The 23,394-nt window shown below is 42.8% G+C and overlaps 1 protein-coding gene across 1 annotated transcript in view; it reads right to left on the bottom strand.

The window, feature by feature from the left end:
- Window positions 1-23,394, bottom strand: part of LOC134655718 (uncharacterized) — a 57,211-nt gene that overhangs the window by 24,450 nt on the left and 9,367 nt on the right. Inside the window, exons 4-20 of the mRNA XM_063511182.1 lie at window positions 22,475-22,587; window positions 22,129-22,256; window positions 19,832-20,014; window positions 19,047-19,207; window positions 17,831-17,931; window positions 16,486-17,112; window positions 16,117-16,378; window positions 15,731-15,997; window positions 15,070-15,611; window positions 14,854-15,035; window positions 12,478-12,614; window positions 11,995-12,221; window positions 11,294-11,501; window positions 7,460-7,574; window positions 6,558-6,667; window positions 5,705-5,864; window positions 2,404-2,571 (exon numbers count right to left, since the gene is read on the bottom strand). Of these exons, the coding sequence (XP_063367252.1) occupies window positions 2,404-2,571; window positions 5,705-5,864; window positions 6,558-6,667; window positions 7,460-7,574; window positions 11,294-11,501; window positions 11,995-12,221; window positions 12,478-12,614; window positions 14,854-15,035; window positions 15,070-15,611; window positions 15,731-15,997; window positions 16,117-16,378; window positions 16,486-17,112; window positions 17,831-17,931; window positions 19,047-19,207; window positions 19,832-20,014; window positions 22,129-22,256; window positions 22,475-22,587 (3,691 nt within the window). The remainder of the gene's footprint in view (window positions 1-2,403; window positions 2,572-5,704; window positions 5,865-6,557; window positions 6,668-7,459; window positions 7,575-11,293; window positions 11,502-11,994; window positions 12,222-12,477; window positions 12,615-14,853; window positions 15,036-15,069; window positions 15,612-15,730; window positions 15,998-16,116; window positions 16,379-16,485; window positions 17,113-17,830; window positions 17,932-19,046; window positions 19,208-19,831; window positions 20,015-22,128; window positions 22,257-22,474; window positions 22,588-23,394) is intronic.

The following is a 23,394-nucleotide window of genomic DNA, read 5'->3' on the forward strand; positions in this document are numbered from 1 at the left end:
CCGGGACTCTATTTTTAACTCCTTCTGCTTGTAATATTAGTTGTAAATTGTTTTAGCAGTACATTTTTCGTCAGTAGCAACACTTGTGACATCTGGTGTCGAGTAGCGGTACTGATAATTCCACTACTTGATGTTACGCGTCGCCTACGAATTAACTCGCGTTATGGTAAGAAAACTGATGTATGGAGTCTTTCTTTACTTATATTTCTCTATGTACCAAATAGATATGATAGGTACGTAAATTGTTGACGCCAAGTTTTATATATAATTTAAGCATGTCGTTTTAAAATGAGAGCGTAAATTAGATTGCATGGGACCGCCTTTTGCGGCGTGTTAAGGTGTTTTCAATGAAAGCTTTTTGCTCAAGTCCAAAGCTGACCTTGAAAACGTCTTCAACGCTAGCGTCGAATGTCTTAATGATGAGAAGCAGGTCCTTTCTCGCCACTTCTATGTTACCCACGAACGCTTGACTCATTGTCGCTTTGTCGACACACTCTTTCATATGCGATGATATCGGCTAAGGAAATCTAGGTAATTTTGAACCTAGCTGACCTTGAAAACGTCTTCCACGCTGGCGTCAAAGGTCTTGATGATGAGTAACAGGTCTTGTCTCGCCGCGTGACCAGCGCGGCAGCCGCGCAACGCCACTTCTATGTTACCCACGAACGCTTGACTCATTGTCGCTTTGTCGACACACTCTTTCATAGGCGATGACATAGGTTAAGGAAATCTAGGTAATTTTGAACAGGTCCATAGCTGACCTTGAAAACGTCTTCCACGCTGGCGTCGAAGGTCTTGATGATGAGTAACAGGTCCTGTCTCGCCGCGTGACCAGCGCGGCAGCCGCGCAACGCCACTTCTATGTTACCCACGAACGCTCGACTCATTGTCGCTATGTCGACACACTCTTTCATAGGCGATGACATAGGCTAAGGATATCTAGGTAATTTTGAACAGGTCCATAGCTGACCTTGAAAACGTCTTCCACGCTGGCGTCGAAGGTCTTAATGATGAGAAGCAGGTCCTGTCTTGCGGCGTGACCAGCGCGGCAGCCGCGCAACGCCACTTCTATGTTACCCACGAACGCTTGACTTATTGTCGCTATGTCGACACACTCTTTCATAGGCGATGACATAGGCTAAGGAAATCTAGGTAATTTTGAACCTAGCTGACCTTGAAAACGTCTTCCACACTGGCGTCGAAGGTCTTGATGATGAGTAACAGGTCCTGTCTCGCGGCGTGACCAGCGCGGCAGCCGCGCAACGCCACTTCTATGTTACCCACGAACGCTTGACTCATTGTCGCTTTGTCGACACACTCTTTCATATGCGATGATATCGGCTAAGGAAATCTAGGTAATTTTGAACCTAGCTGACCTTGAAAACGTCTTCCACGCTGGCGTCGAAGGTCTTGATGATGAGTAACAGGTCCTGTCTCGCCGCGTGACCAGCGCGGCAGCCGCGTAACGCCACTTCTATGTTACCCACGAACGCTTGACTCATTGTCGCTTTGTCGACACACTCTTTCATAGGCGATGACATAGGTTAAGGAAATCTAGGTAATTTTGAACAGGTCCATAGCTGACCTTGAAAACGTCTTCCACGCTGGCGTCGAAGGTCTTGATGATGAGTAACAGGTCCTGTCTCGCCGCGTGACCAGCGCGGCAGCCGCGCAACGCCACTTCTATGTTACCCACGAACGCTCGACTCATTGTCGCTATGTCGACACACTCTTTCATAGGCGATGACATAGGCTAAGGATATCTAGGTAATTTTGAACAGGTCCATAGCTGACCTTGAAAACGTCTTCCACGCTGGCGTCGAAGGTCTTAATGATGAGAAGCAGGTCCTGTCTTGCGGCGTGACCAGCGCGGCAGCCGCGCAACGCCACTTCTATGTTACCCACGAACGCTTGACTTATTGTCGCTATGTCGACACACTCTTTCATAGGCGATGACATAGGCTAAGGAAATCTAGGTAATTTTGAACCTAGCTGACCTTGAAAACGTCTTCCACACTGGCGTCGAAGGTCTTGATGATGAGTAACAGGTCCTGTCTCGCGGCGTGACCAGCGCGGCAGCCGCGCAACGCCACTTCTATGTTACCCACGAACGCTTGACTCATTGTCGCTTTGTCGACACACTCTTTCATAGGCGATGACATAGGCTAAGGAAATCTAAGTAATTTTGAAACTAGCTGACCTTGAAAACGTCTTCCACGCTGGCGTCGAAGGTCTTGATGATGAGTAACAGGTCCTGTCTCGCCGCGTGACCAGCGCGGCAGCCGCGCAACGCCACTTCTATGTTACCCACGAAAGCTTGACTCATTGTCGCTATGTCGACACACTCTTTCATAGGCGATGACATAGGCTAAGGAAATCTAAGTAATTTTGAAACTAGCTGACCTTGAAAACGTCTTCCACGCTGGCGTCGAAGGTCTTGATGATGAGTAACAGGTCCTGTCTCGCGGCGTGACCAGCGCGGCAGCCGCGCAACGCCACTTCTATGTTACCCACGAACGCTTGCCGCATTGTCGTCGCGATGTCCAGGCCCTCTTTCAGTTCGTGGATTAGCTGAAACAATACGTTAACGTTTTTAAATCAAGAGTGCCGGCGAGTCGAACGCTACAGAACCAGTCTAAAATGTGTCATCGAGATGCGTAACAAAGGCGCGTTATCGGAGAGCGCACCTACACTGGTTTTTTGAGCGTTGGACTAATCCGCGCTCAGGTGCCAAATAGAATAATTAGGACCCTTTTTTGCAGGTAAGTAGCACGTGCGGTTTTACTGAACAATAGACAATAGGATAAGCCTTCGGGCTCTACTAGAAAGCTACAAACTATACTTAACCCACTTGTTTATAACGCCACATTTTTTTTTTTTGTTTTTGTATTGGCTTGTTGACAATATATCGAAAACTCATAAGAAATTCAGGGGTAAGATTTTTTAGTTTTAGTAAAAAGTGTATCTATATACAAATTTCCTGTCAGAGCATCCTTATGGCAAGCGACAATGTGGTACATTTTGATTGAGAACGTCACATTTGACGCGTCAGGTACAGTCAAATTATTTTAAATATTCTAAATAAAATACGCTGCAAAGTTGATCCGCCCAAATTCCATCTTGACGTGTAAAAGTGCCCTTGTGGCCTATTTGCTGAATAATGTTGATAATTGATGTTTAATTTCTACAATTTCTTGTCACACTATACCTGCTTGATAGTGAGACAAGAGAGATGCTCCGGGCGGCCTTCGAGCCGCAGGGTGAGGTAGTCGTGCACGGCCTCCATGCAGATGCTGCTGAGCAACAGGAAGTGGTTGCGGTACGAGGGTAACCCCATTGAAAGGGTCGACAATACAGTGTTGCCACTTTTTAATTTCTACAATTTCTGGTCGGACTGTACCTGCTTGATAGTGAGACAAGAGGGGTGCTCCGGGCGGCCTTCGAGCCGCAGGGTGAGGTAGTCGTGCACGGCCTCCATGCAGATGCTGCTGAGCAACAGGAAGTGGTTGCGGTACGAGGGTAACCCCATTGAAAGGGTCGACAATACAGTGTTGCCACTTTTTAATTTCTACAATTTCTGGTCGGACTGTACCTGCTTGATAGTGAGACAAGAGGGGTGCTCCGGGCGGCCTTCGAGCCGCAGGGTGAGGTAGTCGTGCACGGCCTCCATGCAGATGCTGCTGAGCAACAGGAAGTGGTTGCGGTACGAGGGTAACCCCATTGAAAGGGTCGACAATACAGTGTTGCCACTTTTTAATTTCTACAATTTCTGGTCGGACTGTACCTGCTTGATAGTGAGACAAGAGGGGTGCTCCGGGCGGCCTTCGAGCCGCAGGGTGAGGTAGTCGTGCACGGCCTCCATGCAGATGCTGCTGAGCAACAGGAAGTGGTTGCGGTACGAGGGTAACCCCATTGAAAGGGTCGACAATACAGTGTTGCCACTTTTTAATTTCTACAATTTCTGGTCGGACTGTACCTGCTTGATAGTGAGACAAGAGGGGTGCTCCGGGCGGCCTTCGAGCCGCAGGGTGAGGTAGTCGTGCACGGCCTCCATGCAGATGCTGCTGAGCAACAGGAAGTGGTTGCGGTACGAGGGTAACCCCATTGAAAGGGTCGACAATACAGTGTTGCCACTTTTTAATTTCTACAATTTCTGGTCGGACTGTACCTGCTTGATAGTGAGACAAGAGGGGTGCTCCGGGCGGCCTTCGAGCCGCAGGGTGAGGTAGTCGTGCACGGCCTCCATGCAGATGCTGCTGAGCAACAGGAAGTGGTTGCGGTACGAGGGTAACCCCATTGAAAGGGTCGACAATACAGTGTTGCCACTTTTTAATTTCTACAATTTCTGGTCGGACTGTACCTGCTTGATAGTGAGACAAGAGGGGTGCTCCGGGCGGCCTTCGAGCCGCAGGGTGAGGTAGTCGTGCACGGCCTCCATGCAGATGCTGCTGAGCAACAGGAAGTGGTTGCGGTACGAGGGTAACCCCATTGAAAGGGTCGACAATACAGTGTTGCCACTTTTTAATTTCTACAATTTCTGGTCGGACTGTACCTGCTTGATAGTGAGACAAGAGGGGTGCTCCGGGCGGCCTTCGAGCCGCAGGGTGAGGTAGTCGTGCACGGCCTCCATGCAGATGCTGCTGAGCAACAGGAAGTGGTTGCGGTACGAGGGTAACCCCATTGAAAGGGTCGACAATACAGTGTTGCCACTTTTTAATTTCTACAATTTCTGGTCGGACTGTACCTGCTTGATAGTGAGACAAGAGGGGTGCTCCGGGCGGCCTTCGAGCCGCAGGGTGAGGTAGTCGTGCACGGCCTCCATGCAGATGCTGCTGAGCAACAGGAAGTGGTTGCGGTAAGAGGGTAACCCTATTGAAAGGGACGATAATACAGTGTTGCCACTTTTTAATTTCTACAATTTCTGGTCGGACTGTACCTGCTTGATAGTGAGACAAGAGGGGTGCTCCGGGCGGCCTTCGAGCCGCAGGGTGAGGTAGTCGTGCACGGCCTCCTTGCAGATGCTGCTGAGCAACAGGAAGTGGTTGCGGTAAGAGGGTAACCCTATTGAAAGGGACGATAATACAGTGTTGCCACTTTTTAATTTCTACAATTTCTGGTCGGACTGTACCTGCTTGATAGTGAGACAAGAGGGGTGCTCCGGGTGGCCTTCGAGCCGCAGGGTGAGGTAGTCGTGCACGGCCTCCTTGCAGATGCTGCTGAGCAACAGGAAGTGGTTGCGGTAAGAGGGTAACCCTATTGAAAGGGACGATAATACAGTGTTGCCACTTTTTAATTTCTACAATTTCTGGTCGGACTGTACCTGCTTGATAGTGAGACAAGAGGGGTGCTCCGGGCGGCCTTCGAGCCGCAGGGTGAGGTAGTCGTGCACGGCCTCCATGCAGATGCTGCTGAGCAACAGGAAGTGGTTGCGGTAAGAGGGTAACCCTATTGAAAGGGACGATAATACAGTGTTGCCACTTTTTAATTTCTACAATTTCTGGTCGGACTGTACCTGCTTGATAGTGAGACAAGAGGGATGCTCCGGGCGGCCTCCGAGCAGCAGGGTGAGGTAGTCGTGCACGGCCTCCATGCAGATGCTGCTGAGCAACAGGAAGTGGTTGCGGTAAGAGGGTAACCCCATTGAAAGGGTCGACAATACAGTGTTGCCACTTTTTAATTCCTAAAATTTCTTTTCAGACTGTACCTGCTTGATAGTGAGACAAGAGGGATGCTCCGGGCGGCCTTCGAGCCGCAGGGTGAGGTAGTCGTGCACAGCCTCCATGCAGATGCTGCTGAGCAACAGGAAGTGGTTGCGGTACGAGGGTAACCCCATTGAAAGGGTTTCTTCGGACCAGCAGCCGAATCTGAAAGGGTTAGCTGAATAAAAATACACTAAGGGATGTTTTAGTGAGGGTTTGATGATAATTAATATAATTATTACAGTGGGCAAAAGCTAGTATGGGTATAGGCTAGTTTACTGGTAATTAGGTTGTTTTAAAGCAGTTATGAACATAAGAGGAAAAACTAAATCACGGCCTGAGATGCGTTATTTGAAAACTCCATAGGGATATGAACAGTTTTGACGTTTCATAAAGAGAAAAAAAAGTGTAGTTGTCCTTTTCGATGTAGTAGAAGTGTTCGATATTTCATATTTTTAATTAGTGTATTATTTCCTAACGCCTAAGGGTAAAAGATTCATCTTTATCCCTTAAGAGTTAGCCAACTATTATTTTACTAAAAGTTTGGCTAATCAATGTAATTTATTTATTTTTTATTACCTAAAAAACATGCATAAATGGCTATAGGATTGGATATGAATGATGGACTTACAATTTGGAGTAGATAAAAAAACAATACCAGGTTCAAAAATACGTACAGATGTAGTGCATAATTGTTTACCATCGTATTTTCTCGGAAACGTTTGTATTTGTCATGCTACTTCAGTCAACCGCAGTACTTTTTGTACCGAGACTGACTGAAATAGCGAGACATGTTCGTACGTTTCCGTGAAAAACTACATCTGTAAAAAACTTGAAGTAATGAAAACAAAAGCGTACCTTCTCAACTCATGTTCGTCTTCTCCTGCCCTAGCCCTTTGAGTCTTGTCGTCTTTCTCGTCTGACGCGTCCGTCAGATCCTCTTCTCTACTGGATTCGTCCAACGTACTCTGAAATATTGGGGATACCGGTTAAAATAACGAAACGTCGTTCAAACGTAAATTTGAATTATATTATATTGGATTTTAAATTTAAATGTATAATGTACTTAATAATAATTTTAACTGTAATTTATTTATTTTATAAAGGTAACATTTGCAAGACTAAATTAGATTTTAGTTCTCTTTGACATTTGTATGCCAACCGGCAAAACAGCGCTCAAATGTAACCTAAGACCCATGTATACCTATGTTTTACAAATAAAGCATTCTGATTCTGAACGTCGTTCATTCGACATAAAAGTTATTAATTTCGGTTTCGTTTCAGAACCGTTTTTGACCGAGCATTAGCGAAGGAAAAAACGCTTTCGTATGTCCGGATTTACAAATCGCAATTTTCAACAGATTTTCATGATTTTTTTTGAGCAGGTTCGATGATCAAATAGATTTTTTCTAATGGCATCTAAATGGCTTTTCAATTTCATTGTTAATCCGGGGTCCCGTTGTTTCCCATAAAGTTTTAAGTCATAATGTATTGGTTGTCATATTATCATTAGTCATACAACTGAAACCGTTAATATTTCAGGATTTTCGTTAGGTTACCCTATAGATAGGTTAGGTAAGGTTTGTTTTATGGCGATCCTGAAAACTGACGCGTTTCTTAACCAAATGAATTATGGCTTAAACTATTTGGGAAACAATAGAGACCCTGTTAATCCAAGGTTCAAGCTAACTTGGTTGTCAATATTAACGATATGAAATGTCCAATGTAAAGTAAACCCTGAACATAGTTGTCCAACATACCTCAGGCTGAAGGAACGTGAGGTAGACCTTGTTGAGCAACTTGGTGCGCAGCTTGTGTATGAACATCATCGATCGACGTACCCCCTGGATCTTCAGGATCTCATAGTGATACTCTCTGATAACAAACAAGTATATAAATAAATAAATAAATAAATATTGGGGGACATCTTACACAGATCAACCTAGCCCCAAACTAAGCAAAGCTTGTACTATGGGTGCTAGGCGACGATATACATACGTATATAGATAAATACATACTTATATACATAGAAAACATCCATGACTCCGGAACAAATATTAGTGTTTATCACACAAATAAATGCCCTTACCGGGATTCGAACCCAGGACCATCGGCTTAGCAGGCAGGGTCACTACCCACTAGACCAGACCGGTCGTATCTTTAAAGAAAGCGAATGTTTTATAATTGTAGTTTAATAAAGCATAAAAAATATGCCACACACACTGGTATAAATGAGTGAATCAACTTTTTCTTGTCACTCGTTGCCATAGTTACGTTCTCCTGGGTCACACTTTAAAACCTGATTTTTAGGCAATTAAATTCACCAAACACGTTTTTTTGTGGTAATTGTAAACCCTTTCCATTGAGGGTCACCTACCAAGCGTGTCAGAAGGTGGTGTGCAATGTCTTCTAACAAAGTATGCTACTATTGTCTCTTAGTTGACCGGAGAGAATAACAACAAGAAATAGTTGATCCGCCCAAATAATATAAGTGTAAAAAATTAAAAATTAAAATGACGCTGGTAATACACGTCGTGTTATATACTTATAATCGACTAATATATTAATGACTAGCTGTTGCCCGCGACTTCGTACGCGTGGATTTGTATATTGGTGGTTATAAATTCTACATTAGCTTAGAACATTACGCAGCAAAAGATAGCAGTAGGGACGGTTAATCATTAGTTAATTATTATACAACGCATGAGATTTGTCTTTCACAACCTGGCTACGAAGTTTCAAGCCCCTAACTGAATAAAATTGTTCTCGATAATCTCGATATAATCTCTCTCAACCCCCAGAAGATTTTCAAGTCCACTATTTAATAAAACCTACTACCTAACTACCTATTTACGAAGTTCCTAGCTTTAAATAAAATTTGAACCCTCTACCAACTCTCAACCCCTGTTTAAACTTTTAGGGGATGAATTTTTAAAAACGCTGAAATTACTTTTCTTGTATTGTAATAATATGCCTTTATACAACGATTCAAGTCCCGCACTCCAATAAATATTTGAGTTCCATACAAATTTTCGACCCCCTTCACCACCTTGGGGGATGAATTATCAAAGACTCTGAAATTAGTTTTCTTTTCTCTTAATAAAATACCTTTTTACGAAGCTTCAAGTTCCTAGCATTAAATAAAATTATAACCTATACAATCTTTCAACCCCTTTTTAACCCTGTTATGGCATGAATTTTGAAAAACGCTGAAATAAGTTTTCTTGTGTTCTAATACTATGGCTTTATACAAAGATTTAAGTCTCGCACTCTCAAAAATATTTGATCTCCATACAAACTTTCAACCCCTTTTTCACCTCCTCGGGGGATAAATTTTTAAAAACGCTGAATAGGTTTTTTTGTTTTTTAATAAAATACCTTTTTACGAAGTTTCAAGTTCCTAGCTTTAAATAAAATTTGAACCCTATACAAACTTTCAACCCCTTTTGGACCCTTATAGGGTATGAATTTTTAAAAACGCTGAAATTACTTTTCTCGTATTCTAATAATATGTCATTATACAAAGATTCAAGTCCCGTACTTACAAAAAATATTGACCTCCATACAAATTTTCAACCCCTTTTTCACCACCTTAAATGTTGAATTTTGAAAAACGCTAACATTAGTTTTCTTCTCTTTTAATGAAATAACTTTTTACGAAGTTACAAATTCGTAGCTTAAAATAAAATTTAAACCCTATACAATCTTTCAACCCCTTTTTAACCCTTTTAAGGAATGAATTTTTGAACACGCTGAAATTACTTTTCTTGAGAATTAATAATATGGCTTTATACAAAGATTCAAGACCCGCACTCTAAAAAATATTTGATCTCCGTACAAACTTTCAACCCCTTTTTTACCACCTCGGGGGATGAATTTTTAAAAACACTGAAATTCGTTTTTTTGTTTTTTAATTTAATACCTTTTTACGAAGTTTCAAGGTCCTAGCTTAAAAGAAAATTTGCACCCCAAGACAAAGTTTCATCCCCTTTTTTACCCCCTTAGGGGTTGAATTTCCTAAAACGTCGCAATTCCTTTTTTTGCAATCGGCTATTATGCATTTCTAAAAAGTTTCAAAGCATTTGTAATGGATTCAAACTTTCAACCCCTTTTTAACCCTGTTAGGGGATGAATTTTTAAAAACGCTGAAATTACTATTCCTGACTTATATTAATATACCCATATACAAAGTTTAAAGTCACACACTCACAAAAATATTTGATCTCCATACAAAATTTCAACCCCTTTTTCACCACCTTGGGGGATGAATTTTCGAAAACGCTGAAATTAGTTTTCTTATTTTTTAATATAATACATTTTTACAAAGTTTCAAATTCCTAGCTTAAAATAAATCTTGAACCCCATACAACCTTTCATCCCCTTTTTAACCCTTTTAAGGGATGAATTTTTAAAAACGCTGAAATTACTTTTCTTGAGTTTTAATAATATGGCTTTATACAAAGACTCAAGTCCCGCACTCTCAATAATATTTGATCTCCGTACAAACTTTCAACCTCTTTTTCACCACCTCGGGGGATGAATTTTTAAAAACGCTGAAATTAGTTTTCTTGTTTTTTAATTTAATACCTTTTTGCGAAGTTTCAAGGTCCTAGCTTAAAATAAAATTTGCACCCCAAGACAAAGTTTCATCCCCTTTTTTACCCCCTTAGGGGTTGAATTTCCTAAAACGTCACAATTACTTTTTTTTGTAATCGGCTATTATGCCTTTCTAAGAAGTTTCAAAGCATTTGTAATGGATTCAAACTTTCAACCCCTTTTTAACCCTGTTAGGGGATGAATTTTCAAAAACGCTGAAATTACTTTTCCTGTCTTATAATAATATACCCATATACAAAGTTTCAAGTCCCATACTCACAAAAATATTTGATCTCCATACAAACTTTCAACCCCTTTTTCACCACCTTGGGGGATGAATTTTCGAAAACGCTGAAATTAGTTTTCTTGTTTTTTAATATAATACATTTTCACAAAGTTTCAAATTCCTAGCTTAAACTAAAACTTGAACCCCATACAACCTTTCATCCCCTTTTTAACCCCCTTAGGGGTTGAATTTTTCAAAATCGCTTCTTATCTCTTGTACACTTTACAAATGCAACCTAGTGTGCAAATTTCAACTTTCTAGCTTTTGTAGTTTCGGCTCTGCGTTGATGAATCAGTCAGTCAGTCAGTCAGTCAGTCAGGACACTTGCATTTATATATATAGATTGAAAATTAAATCAAAACGTAGAAATCAGTTTACTTTTGAGTAATGGATCAAGAACGAATGTGGCTTTCCATTAGAGAAGGGTCCTTATGTATACTAAGCATAGGAACCCTTCGTCTTAGGGAGGTATTTAAATATTGGACAGGCAGATAAGGGTGGTGCCTGTGTCATCATGCTGTATTTAAGCTTAACGCATATGTGTCGTGATTGGCATTAGACTTCAACGCGAAACCTCACATCTGTTTCAGCAACCTCAACCTTGTTAGATCGGCCAACGATCCAACATTGAATCCAAACTCAGATGAACTAGCATTAAATCATTTGTATTTATAGCTTGACGCATATGTGTCGTGATTGGCATTAGACTCACCTATAAGGGGAAACGTCGCATTTCTCCAGCAGCCTCAGCCTTGTCAGATCAGCCAACGATCCAACATTGAACACAGACTCGGATGAACTGGTGTTAAACCATCTTTCTCTTTCTGACATGTAGCCGCTCTCGCTTGACGTGCTGGTGTCGTTGGTGCTGTATTTTGCGTCGGAGATTATGATCTCGGGTGTAGTTTGGCCGGTTTCATCTGTCAAACAGAAATAATTCGTTTAGAGCTTTTCGAAGATGAAACAATAAGGTGTATGAGTAGTTACAATCATACAAAGTATAAACTAATATGACTTAAAAGAGCTTATACCGGTGAAATATACTGAAGATTAGGTTTAGGTTTAAGATGTTTATTTCTCATAAGATTACAAGAATAATCACTTCCTGAGAAATACATGTTTACACTAACATAATACTAAGGAGAGGATAATTAATCATTATACAAAAATTACAAAGCCAATTAATTAACAAAAGTATTACTCAAAATCCCTAGTAATATTATAAATGCGGAAGTAACATTGTATGTCTGTCTGTTACCTCTTCACGCTTAACCGCATAACGATTTAAGTAGATGAAATTTGGCATGGAGATAGTTTGAGACTCTGTAAAAGACATATGATAGTTTATATCAATCATCATTTTTTTACGCAGACAATTTCGCGGGCAGAAGCTAGTTTAAAATAAATACAAACCTGTCCTAATAACACAATCAGTCTCATCTTTATTTTTCTCTCCATCACTTTGCGCCACCCCTGACTCCTCCGCACCGCTCTCTGATTGGCCGAGCGGTTCTTTCTCGGCCTCTGATTGGTTCTCCGTGGGGCAACTCTCGTCGCTATTGGTGGAGCTCGTAGGGTTGTCGCAGTTGAACCGCACTTGGCGCTGGCTGCATTGATCTGCGTCGCGATCTTTGCGGATTCTGTTAAAAAGCAGAATAAAGATTTTTTATTAACAGTATTAATTGATTTATATTGCTACTAAGATCTAACATAAGAGTGTGAGTTATATAATGCAAGGGATCTTTTTGACTCGAATTTCGTAAGTCAGAAATTGTTTCTCATATTTCAGTGTCTAAAAGATTTCTTTGTTTAAATACAGAAGTAATTCTCAGTGCCGATTAAAAATACCTTTTAAATGACTGTTGCATAAAATACTCTATAGATTTAGTAACATACCCCTCTATGCTAGGTTCGACGCAAGGATACTCGGGCATAGTAGGCCGGCCCTTGGCGCCGACGGTGGCCAAAAGACGACGGACTGACAGAATCTTCAGTCGCATGTGCATAGCCATGTTGTACCACAAACATAGCGCCTAGAACAACACAACAATACAATACAATGTTACGTTTTTTGCAACAATTGTAGTTACCTTCAAGGCAAAAAGATTTAGCTTAAAGTTCTAGTTTACTAGATTTTGACTTGTAACCTAGTAACTTAGTTTTATTACTTTTTGTAACCTACTTTTTTATTAAATTTGTAACCATTTTTACAAATACATTTATCTATCCAGTTTATAAATAAAAAGTGAAGGCGAGTTGTTGCTCCGTGAATAGGATCCTCGAAAATGGATGGAAACATGTCGAGCGTCTATTCAACTTAATAATACGTGAGTGACCCGTTAATAATTTTAATATATTCGAGTCTCACTGGAGCTTTATAATTAAAATTACTTTCTTTACTTTTTGTTGTAACGTATTTTGTTTTGTAACCAATTTTTTTATTTGTAACCAAAAGTTTTTAATTTAATTTAATTCAATTTAATTTAATTTTCTTTATTTAGAAACAAACAGTCTCTTATAGTAATACATTATTACAATGAAGGGTTATCAGACTTATAGACCTACAGTTTCCTTAAATAGAATATATATTAATCATATAACTTATATAAGTAGTACTAAACTAAATAGATTTCAAAGTTGAAATGAAATTGAAGTTACAATAATAACAAACTAAAAGTGCACTTAGAGTTAACTAATAACTATCTAATTAAAGCCCATTAATACACTTCAAGGTCAGTCGTTTGAAACTACTAAACTTTACATTGAAAATATCTAAATTTTGAAATTTATCATCATACATCCTGCATGCTCTTCTAATGAAACCGTTTCTCGCGTAAGAAGTTCGACTACGAGGAATATAAAAGAGGTTCTTCTTTCTACATGCTCGCTCACAACGACGAGGTACTCTAAAGGAAATAGATTTTAACAACTCAGGGGCGTCAATAATGTTGTTTACGACTTTATAAAGAATTATAACATCAGTTCGTTCGCGACGCAAGCTCAAGGGCGAAATATTATATCTTTTCATAGCGGTAGAGTAATCTATGTATATTTTTCCAGTGCGATAATCAATTGCTTTTACAAACTTTTTTTGAACTTTCTCTATTCTATCGCTATGAATTTTATATAGCGGATTCCACACCGCACTAGCGAATTCTAACCGACTACGGACATAACTAATATATAGTATCTTATAAGTCGAAGGTCTCCTGAAATCCTTACCTACGCGCAATATGAATCCCAACTGCTTAAAAGATTTATTTAAGATATTGTCAATGTGGGGCACAAAGGTAAGCTTTGAGTCCATGATTACGCCGAGGTCACGGATCTGGTTGACACGGGTTAGCTCTTTATTGCAAAGATCATATTTGAAATTAATAGTTGTCCTTTTTCTACTAAAGCTGATAATAAAACATTTTTCTGGGTTTAAGAAAAGATTATTTGCATTACAAAAAGTCTGGAAATTATGTAAATCGTTTTGCAGTAAATTACAATCGTCTGGATTTCGTATAACTCTGAAAATTTTCGTGTCGTCGGCGTATAACAGCATGTTTGAATTCTTGATACATTCTGTGATATCGTTTATATACAGCACAAATAATAAAGGCCCCAAATGGGAACCCTGCGGAACACCAGAACTGATAGACCTATAATGAGAAATATGCCCTTTTACAGCTACAGCCTGCGAGCGATTTTCTACATAAGATTTTATCCAACGGTAAAGGTCCCCGTGTATACCAAAATGCCACAGCTTTAGAAGTAAGCGCTCATGACAGACCTTGTCGAAAGCCTTGGCAAAATCAGTATACACAGCGTCCACTTGACAGTTGTTATCTAATGCATTTAATATGGCTTAGTTTTTATTTGTAACCTAGTTTTTCATATAAGGAATTGGACCGGTATGATGCTACACCACTCTAGGCAGAGTGGCGAAACACAGAGAGGACATTCGCATGGTGATCGCCGACATCCTAGGATATGGCACGCTGAAGAAAAATAAGTTTTTTATTTGTAACCATTTTTTTGCTTTAAGTACTGTTAGTAGTGTATGTAGTATGACATCCTTTTTTTCTGAATACCTTGATCCTGTTCTGAAACAGACTGGTCGCCAGCAGCTTGTGGTCGGCGGTCATGGCCTGCGTGGAGGGGTACAGGGCGCTGGCGCGGTGGAAGGACTCCAGCAAGGTTCTAACTTCCGTCATGGCGGCGCCGATGGCGGACGAGCAGAGGCGACAGTCGAACGAGAGGCAGCCGAGCTTGTCTTCTAAATACCTTGATCCTGTTCTGGAACAGACTGGTCGCCAGCAGCTTGTGGTCGGCGGTCATGGCCTGCGTGGAGGGGTAAAGGGCGCCGGCGCGGTGGAAGGACTCCAGCAAGGTTCTAACTTCCGTCATGGCGGCGCCGATGGCGGACGAGCAGAGGCGACAGTCGAACGAGAGGCAGCCGAGCTTGTCTTCTAAATACCTTGATCCTGTTCTGGAACAGACTGGTCGCCAGCAGCTTGTGGTCGGCGGTCATGGCCTGCGTGGAGGGGTAAAGGGCGCCGGCGCGGTGGAAGGACTCCAGCAAGGTTCTAACTTCCGTCATGGCGGCGCCGATGGCTGACGAGCAGAGGCGACAGTCGAAGGAGAGTCTTCTAAATACCTTGATCCTGTTCTGGAACAGACTGGTCGCCAGCAGCTTGTGGTCGGCGGTCATGGCCTGCGTGGAGGGGTACAGGGCGCCGGCGCGGTGGAAGGACTCCAGCAAGGTTCTAACTTCCGTCATGGCGGGGCCGATGGCGGACGACCACAGGCGACAGTCGAAGGAGAGTCTTCTAAATACCTTGATCCTGTTCTGGAACAGACTGGTCGCCAGCAGCTTGTGGTCGGCAGTCATGGCCTGCGTGGAGGGGTACAGGGCGCCGGCGCCGTGGAAGGACTCCAGCAAGGTTCTAACTTCCGTCATGGCCGCGCCGATGGCGGACGAGCACAGGCGACAGTCGAACGAGAGACAGCCGAGCTTGTCTTCTAAATACCTTGATCCTGTTCTGGAACAGACAGGTCGCCAGCAGCTTGTGGTCGGCGGTCATGGCCTGCGTGGAGGGGTACAGGGCGCCGGCGCGGTGGAAGGACTCCAGCAAGGTTCTAACTTCCGTCATAGCCGTGCCGATGGCGGACGAGCACAGGCGACAGTCGAACGAGAGACAGCCGAGCTTGTCTTCTAAATACCTTGATCCTGTTCTGGAACAGACTGGTCGCCAGCAGCTTGTGGTCGGCGGTCATGGCCTGCGTGGAGGGGTACAGGGCGCCGGCGCGGTGGAAGGACTCCAGCAAGGTTCTAACTTCCGTCATGGCGGCGCCGATGGCGGACGAGCAGAGGCGACAGTCGAACGAGAGACAGCCGAGCTTGTCTTCTAAATACCTTGATCCTGTTCTGAAACAGACTGGTCGCCAGCAGCTTGTGGTCGGCAGTCATGGCCTGCGTGGAGGGGTACAGGGCGCCGGCGCGGTGGAAGGACTCCAGCAAGGTTCTAACTTCCGTCATAGCCGTGCCGATGGCGGACGAGCACAGGCGACAGTCGAACGAGAGACAGCCGAACTTGTCTTCTAAATACCTTGATCCTGTTCTGGAACAGACTGGTCGCCAGCAGCTTGTGGTCGGCGGTCATGGCCTGCGTGGAGGGGTACAGGGCGCCGGCGCGGTGGAAGGACTCCAGCAAGGTTCTAACTTCCGTCATAGCCGTGCCGATGGCGGACGAGCACAGGCGACAGTCGAACGAGAGACAGCCGAGCTTGTCTTCTAAATACCTTGATCCTGTTCTGAAACAGACTGGTCGCCAGCAGCTTGTGGTCGGCGGTCATGGCCTGCGTGGAGGGGTACAGGGCGCCGGCGCGGTGGAAGGACTCCAGCAAGGTTCTAACTTCCGTCATAGCCGTGCCGATGGCGGACGAGCACAGGCGACAGTCGAACGAGAGACAGCCGAGCTTGTCTTCTAAATACCTTGATCCTGTTCTGGAACAGACTGGTCGCCAGCAGCTTGTGGTCGGCGGTCATGGCCTGCGTGGAGGGGTACAGGGCGCCGGCGCGGTGGAAGGACTCCAGCAAGGTTCTAACTTCCGTCATGGCGGCGCCGATGGCTGACGAGCAGAGGCGACAGTCGAAGGAGAGTCTTCTAAATACCTTGATCCTGTTCTGGAACAGACTGGTCGCCAGCAGCTTGTGGTCGGCGGTCATGGCCTGCGTGGAGGGGTACAGGGCGCCGGCGCGGTGGAAGGACTCCAGCAAGGTTCTAACTTCCGTCATGGCCGCGCCGATGGCTGACGAGCAGAGGCGACAGTCGAAGGAGAGTCTTCTAAATACCTTGATCCTGTTCTGGAACAGACTGGTCGCCAGCAGCTTGTGGTCGGCGGTCATGGCCTGCGTGGAGGGGTACAGGGCGCCGGCGCGGTGGAAGGACTCCAGCAAGGTTCTAACTTCCGTCATGGCCGCGCCGATGGCTGACGAGCAGAGGCGACAGTCGAACGAGAGACAGCCGAGCTTGTCTTCATCTGAAGTGAAGTAGATTTTTAGAAATATAAAAGTAAAAGGGATGTCGACTGTAGTTACTTTTGCTGCGGCTATTAATCCCTCGTATGCTTAGACACGGATCCGTGCGTGGGAATTTAAATCGATTGTTATGTCAAGGCATAGAAAAAAAAAATACATAGATTGCTCACTCCATACATCAGTTTTGGTACCAAAAAGACTATTAATTTCAGTGTCTACATCTAGCATCGAGTAGCGGAACTATCAGTACTGCTACTTGACAATATAGGTACTGATAGTTCCGCTACTCGATGCTTGATGTAGACACTGAAATTAATAGTCTTTTTGGTACCAAAACTGATGTATGGAGTGAGCACTCTTGTCTTACTATATTTCTCTATGGTCAAGGTCACTTTTTCAATGATCAAGTTTGACAGGTAGCATAGGAGGGGATAAGCATTACGGCTCGGCCACGACATTGAGCGACTTGCGACGGCGGAAGCGACAACCATAGGTGGGAACGAAAGGTCCGATCGCTGTTCCTCGCTCCAACCTATGGTTATCGCTGCCGCCGCCGTGAGTCGCTCAATGTCGTAGCCGAGTCGTTAGTGTTTGCATCGGGCCGATTTGACCAGACACTCTAACCTAACTTAACACAACTTTGATACCATATAAATCCTTATTTCTATTATATTAAAGGTGTTCTAACATATTTGACCACTTTGTCGTATCGTGACGTACCTGTCTCGTCATCAGGGTATTCGTTGGTGAGATCTTCGCGGGACCCGTTGGCCGCACAGAGCCGCTTCGAACGGCCTTTGCAAGGATTTGGATTTATAAACCTGAAAAAAAATAACAAATATAATATTATAAATAATCTGGCAAGCCAATTTTGTCAGTAGAAAACTATAACTTGGGATCTTGAAAAATATAGGCGCGAAGGGTCGAACTTCGATGCATATTTTAATGGATATCATGCCTTTTCCTACGGAAAAATAGGCTTGCCAGACTAAAATATATCATGCTAATTTTATGTTTTATGGTAACCTGCTTTCGTAAATCTTATCTGAACATTATTTACTACACACATAAAAGGTATTTAAGCAAGGATTTTATTACCTCGAGATTAATCGACTTTTGGAGCGTAGTATTCTCGGCGTGAAGTTGACAGAACGCATCAGAAACACTATACTACGCTCCAAAACCCAAATAGCTGACGTGGCTGAACCAGCCGCTAAGCTGAAGTGGAACTAGGCAGGACACGTTTGCCGTATAGCTTATGGGCTAAATCAACCAGGGATGTTGCGAACATCCGCATCCGCATCCGCAAACGCGGAACATCCGCATTATTTTCAACATCCGCATCTGCATCCGCATCCGCATAAAATCGATGCGGAGCTTATGCGGATGCGGATGTCGAACAAGTTGGTACAGGAACGTCTTAGCGGCGGCGTAAGTGCTAGGTAATTTCGTCATTACCTATAACGAAATCGTCTAGATCCAGAAAAGTCGGCGTAGTTACTGTTTATTAAATATAACGCACCTATATTCTTGCTCAAATACTAAACGTTTCGTATTTTTTAAATAAAAGAATACTAAAAATGTAATATTTGACGTTTTCTAAGTACCTAATCTTGACATCCGCATCCGCGGATGTGAGCCTTTAAATATCCGCATCCGCATCCGCGGATGTCAAAAAATCTGCATCCGCAACATCCCTGAAATCAACCACCAATTGGGCCCCACAAAATCGAACCCGATCGCGGCAAACCTCGACGGCGTTGGCGAGGTGACCTCGACGCCTTTGACAGAAACTGGTGAGAGACAGGTTAAGACCGGGATACGTGGAAAGGGAGGTAGGAATTCACCCAGCAGTGGGACACTCTAGGCTCATATAAATAAAATAATTAATTAATAAATATTCGACTACTTGAGCCAAGAAGGCCGTTACACTCACTTATAATCAATAATATTGTTAATCAGCGTAGGTATAACGTTTCTCTGAGAACATAGGAAGAGATCTTGCTGCGCTAGCGAGCGGCCGGCTATCTTGGCTTGCAGCTCCAGCCATATCAGGTCTTTTAGCTCGTTCTGCCACACTTGCTCTTCTCGGCTTATCTGGAAAAAACATACTGAATTTTAAAAATAACTCATAATTTTTAATTATAATAATCCCAAACTTACATTACTATCATAGGTGGGTCAATAAATCGTTTACGGAAACCGCACTCAAATCGGTTTATTCATTTGGGAACTATGATGAAACAGACAGACACAGAAATGTAACAGAGATGTAAGAGCTAGGGGCGTTACAATTTCAACTTACAATAGTACTATATAAGCTGGAAGTGGCTGAGTCGTAGTTTTAATGAAAATAACCACATAACTGATTGTTTTGAGCAAGTTTTAGTTGAGGTGATTAATTGGTCCGTCTAGCCGGAATCATTAAATAGGTATTAAAAAAAAACATTTATTTCAAGTAACTGTGTGACTCATACGTCCAAATTTTAATTTTGCACAGAGTTTCAAGCTAATTATTTCAAGCAAAAACTTTCTAGGGTTGCTCACCGTTCTTCTACAGCCTTTGTCAACATTCCCTATATTGATAAGCATGCTGAAGGTACGGTGGAAGTTGACCCGGGACTCTGGCAGCTGTTCTTGCGGCGCCTCTCGCTCGTTGTCTCGCTCGGCGTGCGAGGCGCGAGGTTAGGCACATAAAGTATGAATGTATTAGAAACTCACCGTTCTTCTACAGCCCTTGTCAACATTCCCCATATTGATAAGCATGCTGAAGGTACGGTGGAAGTTGACCCGGGACTCTGGCAGCTGTTCTTGAGGCGCCTCTCGCTCGTTGTCTCGCTCGGCGTGCGAGGCGCGACATTTGAGGCGCGAGGTTAGGGACATGAAGCGGCTGCAGGATTCCACCTAGAGAAATATACAGGTTACTTAAATTCAAAACTGAGAGACTCAAAATAGTTATTTGTACAACAAGAGATCAAAGTTCGATATTTCTTCGAGTGCTTATTTTGAGTCCCGTGCAAGCGAAAGATTCTATACTATAATCTTGAGCGTAGTAAGGGACTCAAAAGCGCACGAGATGTAAATAACTTTGATCTCGTGTAGTTCACAAAACTTTTCACCTCAGCAGTGAGAACATATTAGAGAACCCGAAAAATGTATTCCTTCTTCATCACTTACCTCTATTCACTCAAGTTTTCTTAAGATATACCAATAATTAAGTTTTCACCTCAGCAGCTCGAACAAGGGTACTTTGCTACTTAGTAAAACTCGCATTTTGCTCATTTTGTCTCACTCAGTGAGCAAAATGCGATTTTGCTCACTGTTTTTAAGTAGCAAAGTACCCTTGTTCGAGCTGCTGAGGTGAAAAATAATTTGCAACTGCTACAAACACTGTTACTGTAGATCTAGGTACAGTCGCCATCAGTTCAGAGCGGCTGAGGTGCTCAAAAATATCTGAACACGCACTCTAGCGCCTTGGCAATAGAGGCGTGTTCAGATATTTGTGAGCGCCTTGGCCGCTCTGATATATCTGATGGTCACTGTACCACTTATTTCAGGCGGTTGGTAAAAAAGTGGATTCGTGGATCTATCAACTAGATATTTAGCTTTTAGATACATAGCTTAGTTTTTGAACTAAACCTAAAATAAATATAACTTTTTAACTTAACATTATACAAGCCAGCTTCATGCAGCCAAGCCTTCAACCAGTTGTTGGCCATGATAACGTAATTCCCGGCATGTCTGTCAGTCTGTTTGGTTGATAAATTAAATGTGAAAATGTAAAGAGTCCATTCGCCAGAAAGAAATAATAAAGGTGTAAAAGACTTCCAGCGGGCGCAGCATGGTTCCATTTTAATCGCCTGTCACTTTCGCACTTACATACTTGTTAGAACGTGACAGGCATGGTGACAAACGATAAAAATGCGACCGTGTTACAGCCGCAGGCGTGAATATGCCAACATAAAGTTTATTATCAACATAACATTATAGCTGTGAAACATAATAAGCAATTGTGGTAACATTCTGGTATCATTTCACCAACAGCGGGCGCAGCATGGTTCGCGCCTGTCACGTTCTAACAAGTATGTAAGTGCGAAAGTGACAGGCATAGTGACAAGCGATAAAAATGCGACCGTTCTACCGCCGCTGGGGTTACGAGTAACTAGATGTAAGTTATTACAATTTAACTAACACGCGATGTGCTTGTTACGTTTATTTTATGATCATAATAAAAGTTAAATGTAAATAATTATACTTAAACAGTAGCCTTGATACGTAAGTTATCAGTTTCTTTTCTGATATCATTTTATTTACAGGCTTAAAACGGAAGTCCTACTACGTAATTTTGTGTGAGTTGGTGTTTACATCCGGAATAAATATTAATTTTATGTTTTTTTAGACAACCGACTATGTGCGCGTCAAATTTTGTTGCATCCTGTCATTTTAACTATTCCATTGTTGTCGACGAACGATTGTCAATTTGTCATAACTAAGCCCTTTAATTCTTAACTGACTTACCAGAGTAGGCACGGCTGGTGTTTCGGTAAGAGGCAGCGAGTCTGCCCTGGTCTCTTTTCGTTGACCCATCACTATCTTCATCTGTCTGCCTTTATCGATAATATGCTTATGTCTACTGACTTACCAGAGTAGGCACGGCTGGTGTTTCGGTCAGCGGTAGCGAGTCTGCCTTGTTCTCTCCTCGCTGACCCATCTCTATCTTGATCTGTCTGCCTTTATCGATAATATGCCTATGTCTACTGACTTACCAGAGTAGGCACGGCTGGTGTTTCGGTCAGCGGCAGCGAGTCTGCCTTGTTCTCTCCTCGCTGACCCATCTCTATCTTCATCTGTCTGCCTTTATCGGTAATAGCCCTTATGTCTACTGACTTACCAGAGTAGGCACGGCTGGTGTTTCGGTCAGCGGCAGCGAGTCTGCCCTGGTCTCTCCTCGTTGACCCATCACTATCTCCATCTCTGTCTGCCTCTATCGGTAATAGCCCTTATGTCTACTGACTTACCAGAGTAGGCACGGCTGGTGTTTCGGTAAGAGGCAGCGAGTCTGCTTTGGGTTCTCCTCGTAGTCCCATCTCGTTCTTCCAGTCTCTGTCGGTTGACCGTTTTAAGCTCCATCGCTTTTTTAAACGCTCTGAAAATAAAGTAAAAAAAAATCATTGAATATTTAGGCCAAACGCGTTGAAGAATTTTTTTTGTCAAACATGAAGTCGGCTGCTGAACTTGCTATTGGCACGAAAAAATACTACTTAAGTAAATGAAATAACCCGCTGTCAGGGAGGAATTATTCCGGGCGCCTATAAGCTATTGTGACCGTTTATGATCAGACTTGGACTAAAAAACGTAATTTACCTGGTATGACAGGAGAATCGTTGGAAGACACGTAGACGGTTGTGTTTCTTCTGTCGCGCATCATCTTCTGGAACCTCGCCTCGTCAATGTTCTCCCTGCCAAAAACACACCATCTACAATCAAATTATAATTTTATGTTTTTATCACGCTTGTTCGTAATAGTAGTTTATGTGACTGCTACATAATGAATGGCATTAAAACTCGAGTGTGGGTTTATAAAACGAACAAAGTGAGTTTCATAATAGAATCACACTAGTGTTTTAATGCCTAAATTTACGGATTTTGAAGGCATCATAGAGGGTTTATGATATGTGTGTAGATACATTTTGTTACTCCACGCACAACATTAGAGAGCTAACGCTTATATTACATTCCAGGGAGTAATAGTATTTTTATGAGATCACTTAACCCAGGGTCGGATTTATGATAATTCCTTTACCGAAAACTACGTTAAGTACTACAGCCAGATACGAACCGTGGTTTTTTATTTGTTACAATATTTATTTGTTATAAGTATTTGATTATTATTTTATTTCACCACTCAGTTTCCATAGCAATTAACATCAATCAGCTTGGTGTAGTCAAGAGTCAGACATGAATATATATAGATGATAAGAGACATAAATAGGTGATAAGATAGCCCACATGATAACACGTACGTCAATAATCATCTGGCGGGGTAAAATAAATAGTAAATGACTAATCGCGGACATGGTTTATATTAGTCATCCATCATAATGTCGAGTACATTATGACAACCATATTCGAATTAAATAAGTTTTTTGTAAGTATTCGAACTGAGCGAAGCGAGGTAGGGATCTACTTGGGGTGCCCTTCTGTCATTTATCAATGTTTTTAATCTCGTTATTTTTTATATTTATATGAGCCTAGAGAGTCCCATCTGCTGGGCAAAGGCCTCC

Source organism: Cydia amplana, chromosome 2 (genome assembly GCF_948474715.1).
Source record: "Cydia amplana chromosome 2, ilCydAmpl1.1, whole genome shotgun sequence".
Lineage (NCBI taxonomy): Eukaryota > Metazoa > Arthropoda > Insecta > Lepidoptera > Tortricidae > Cydia > Cydia amplana.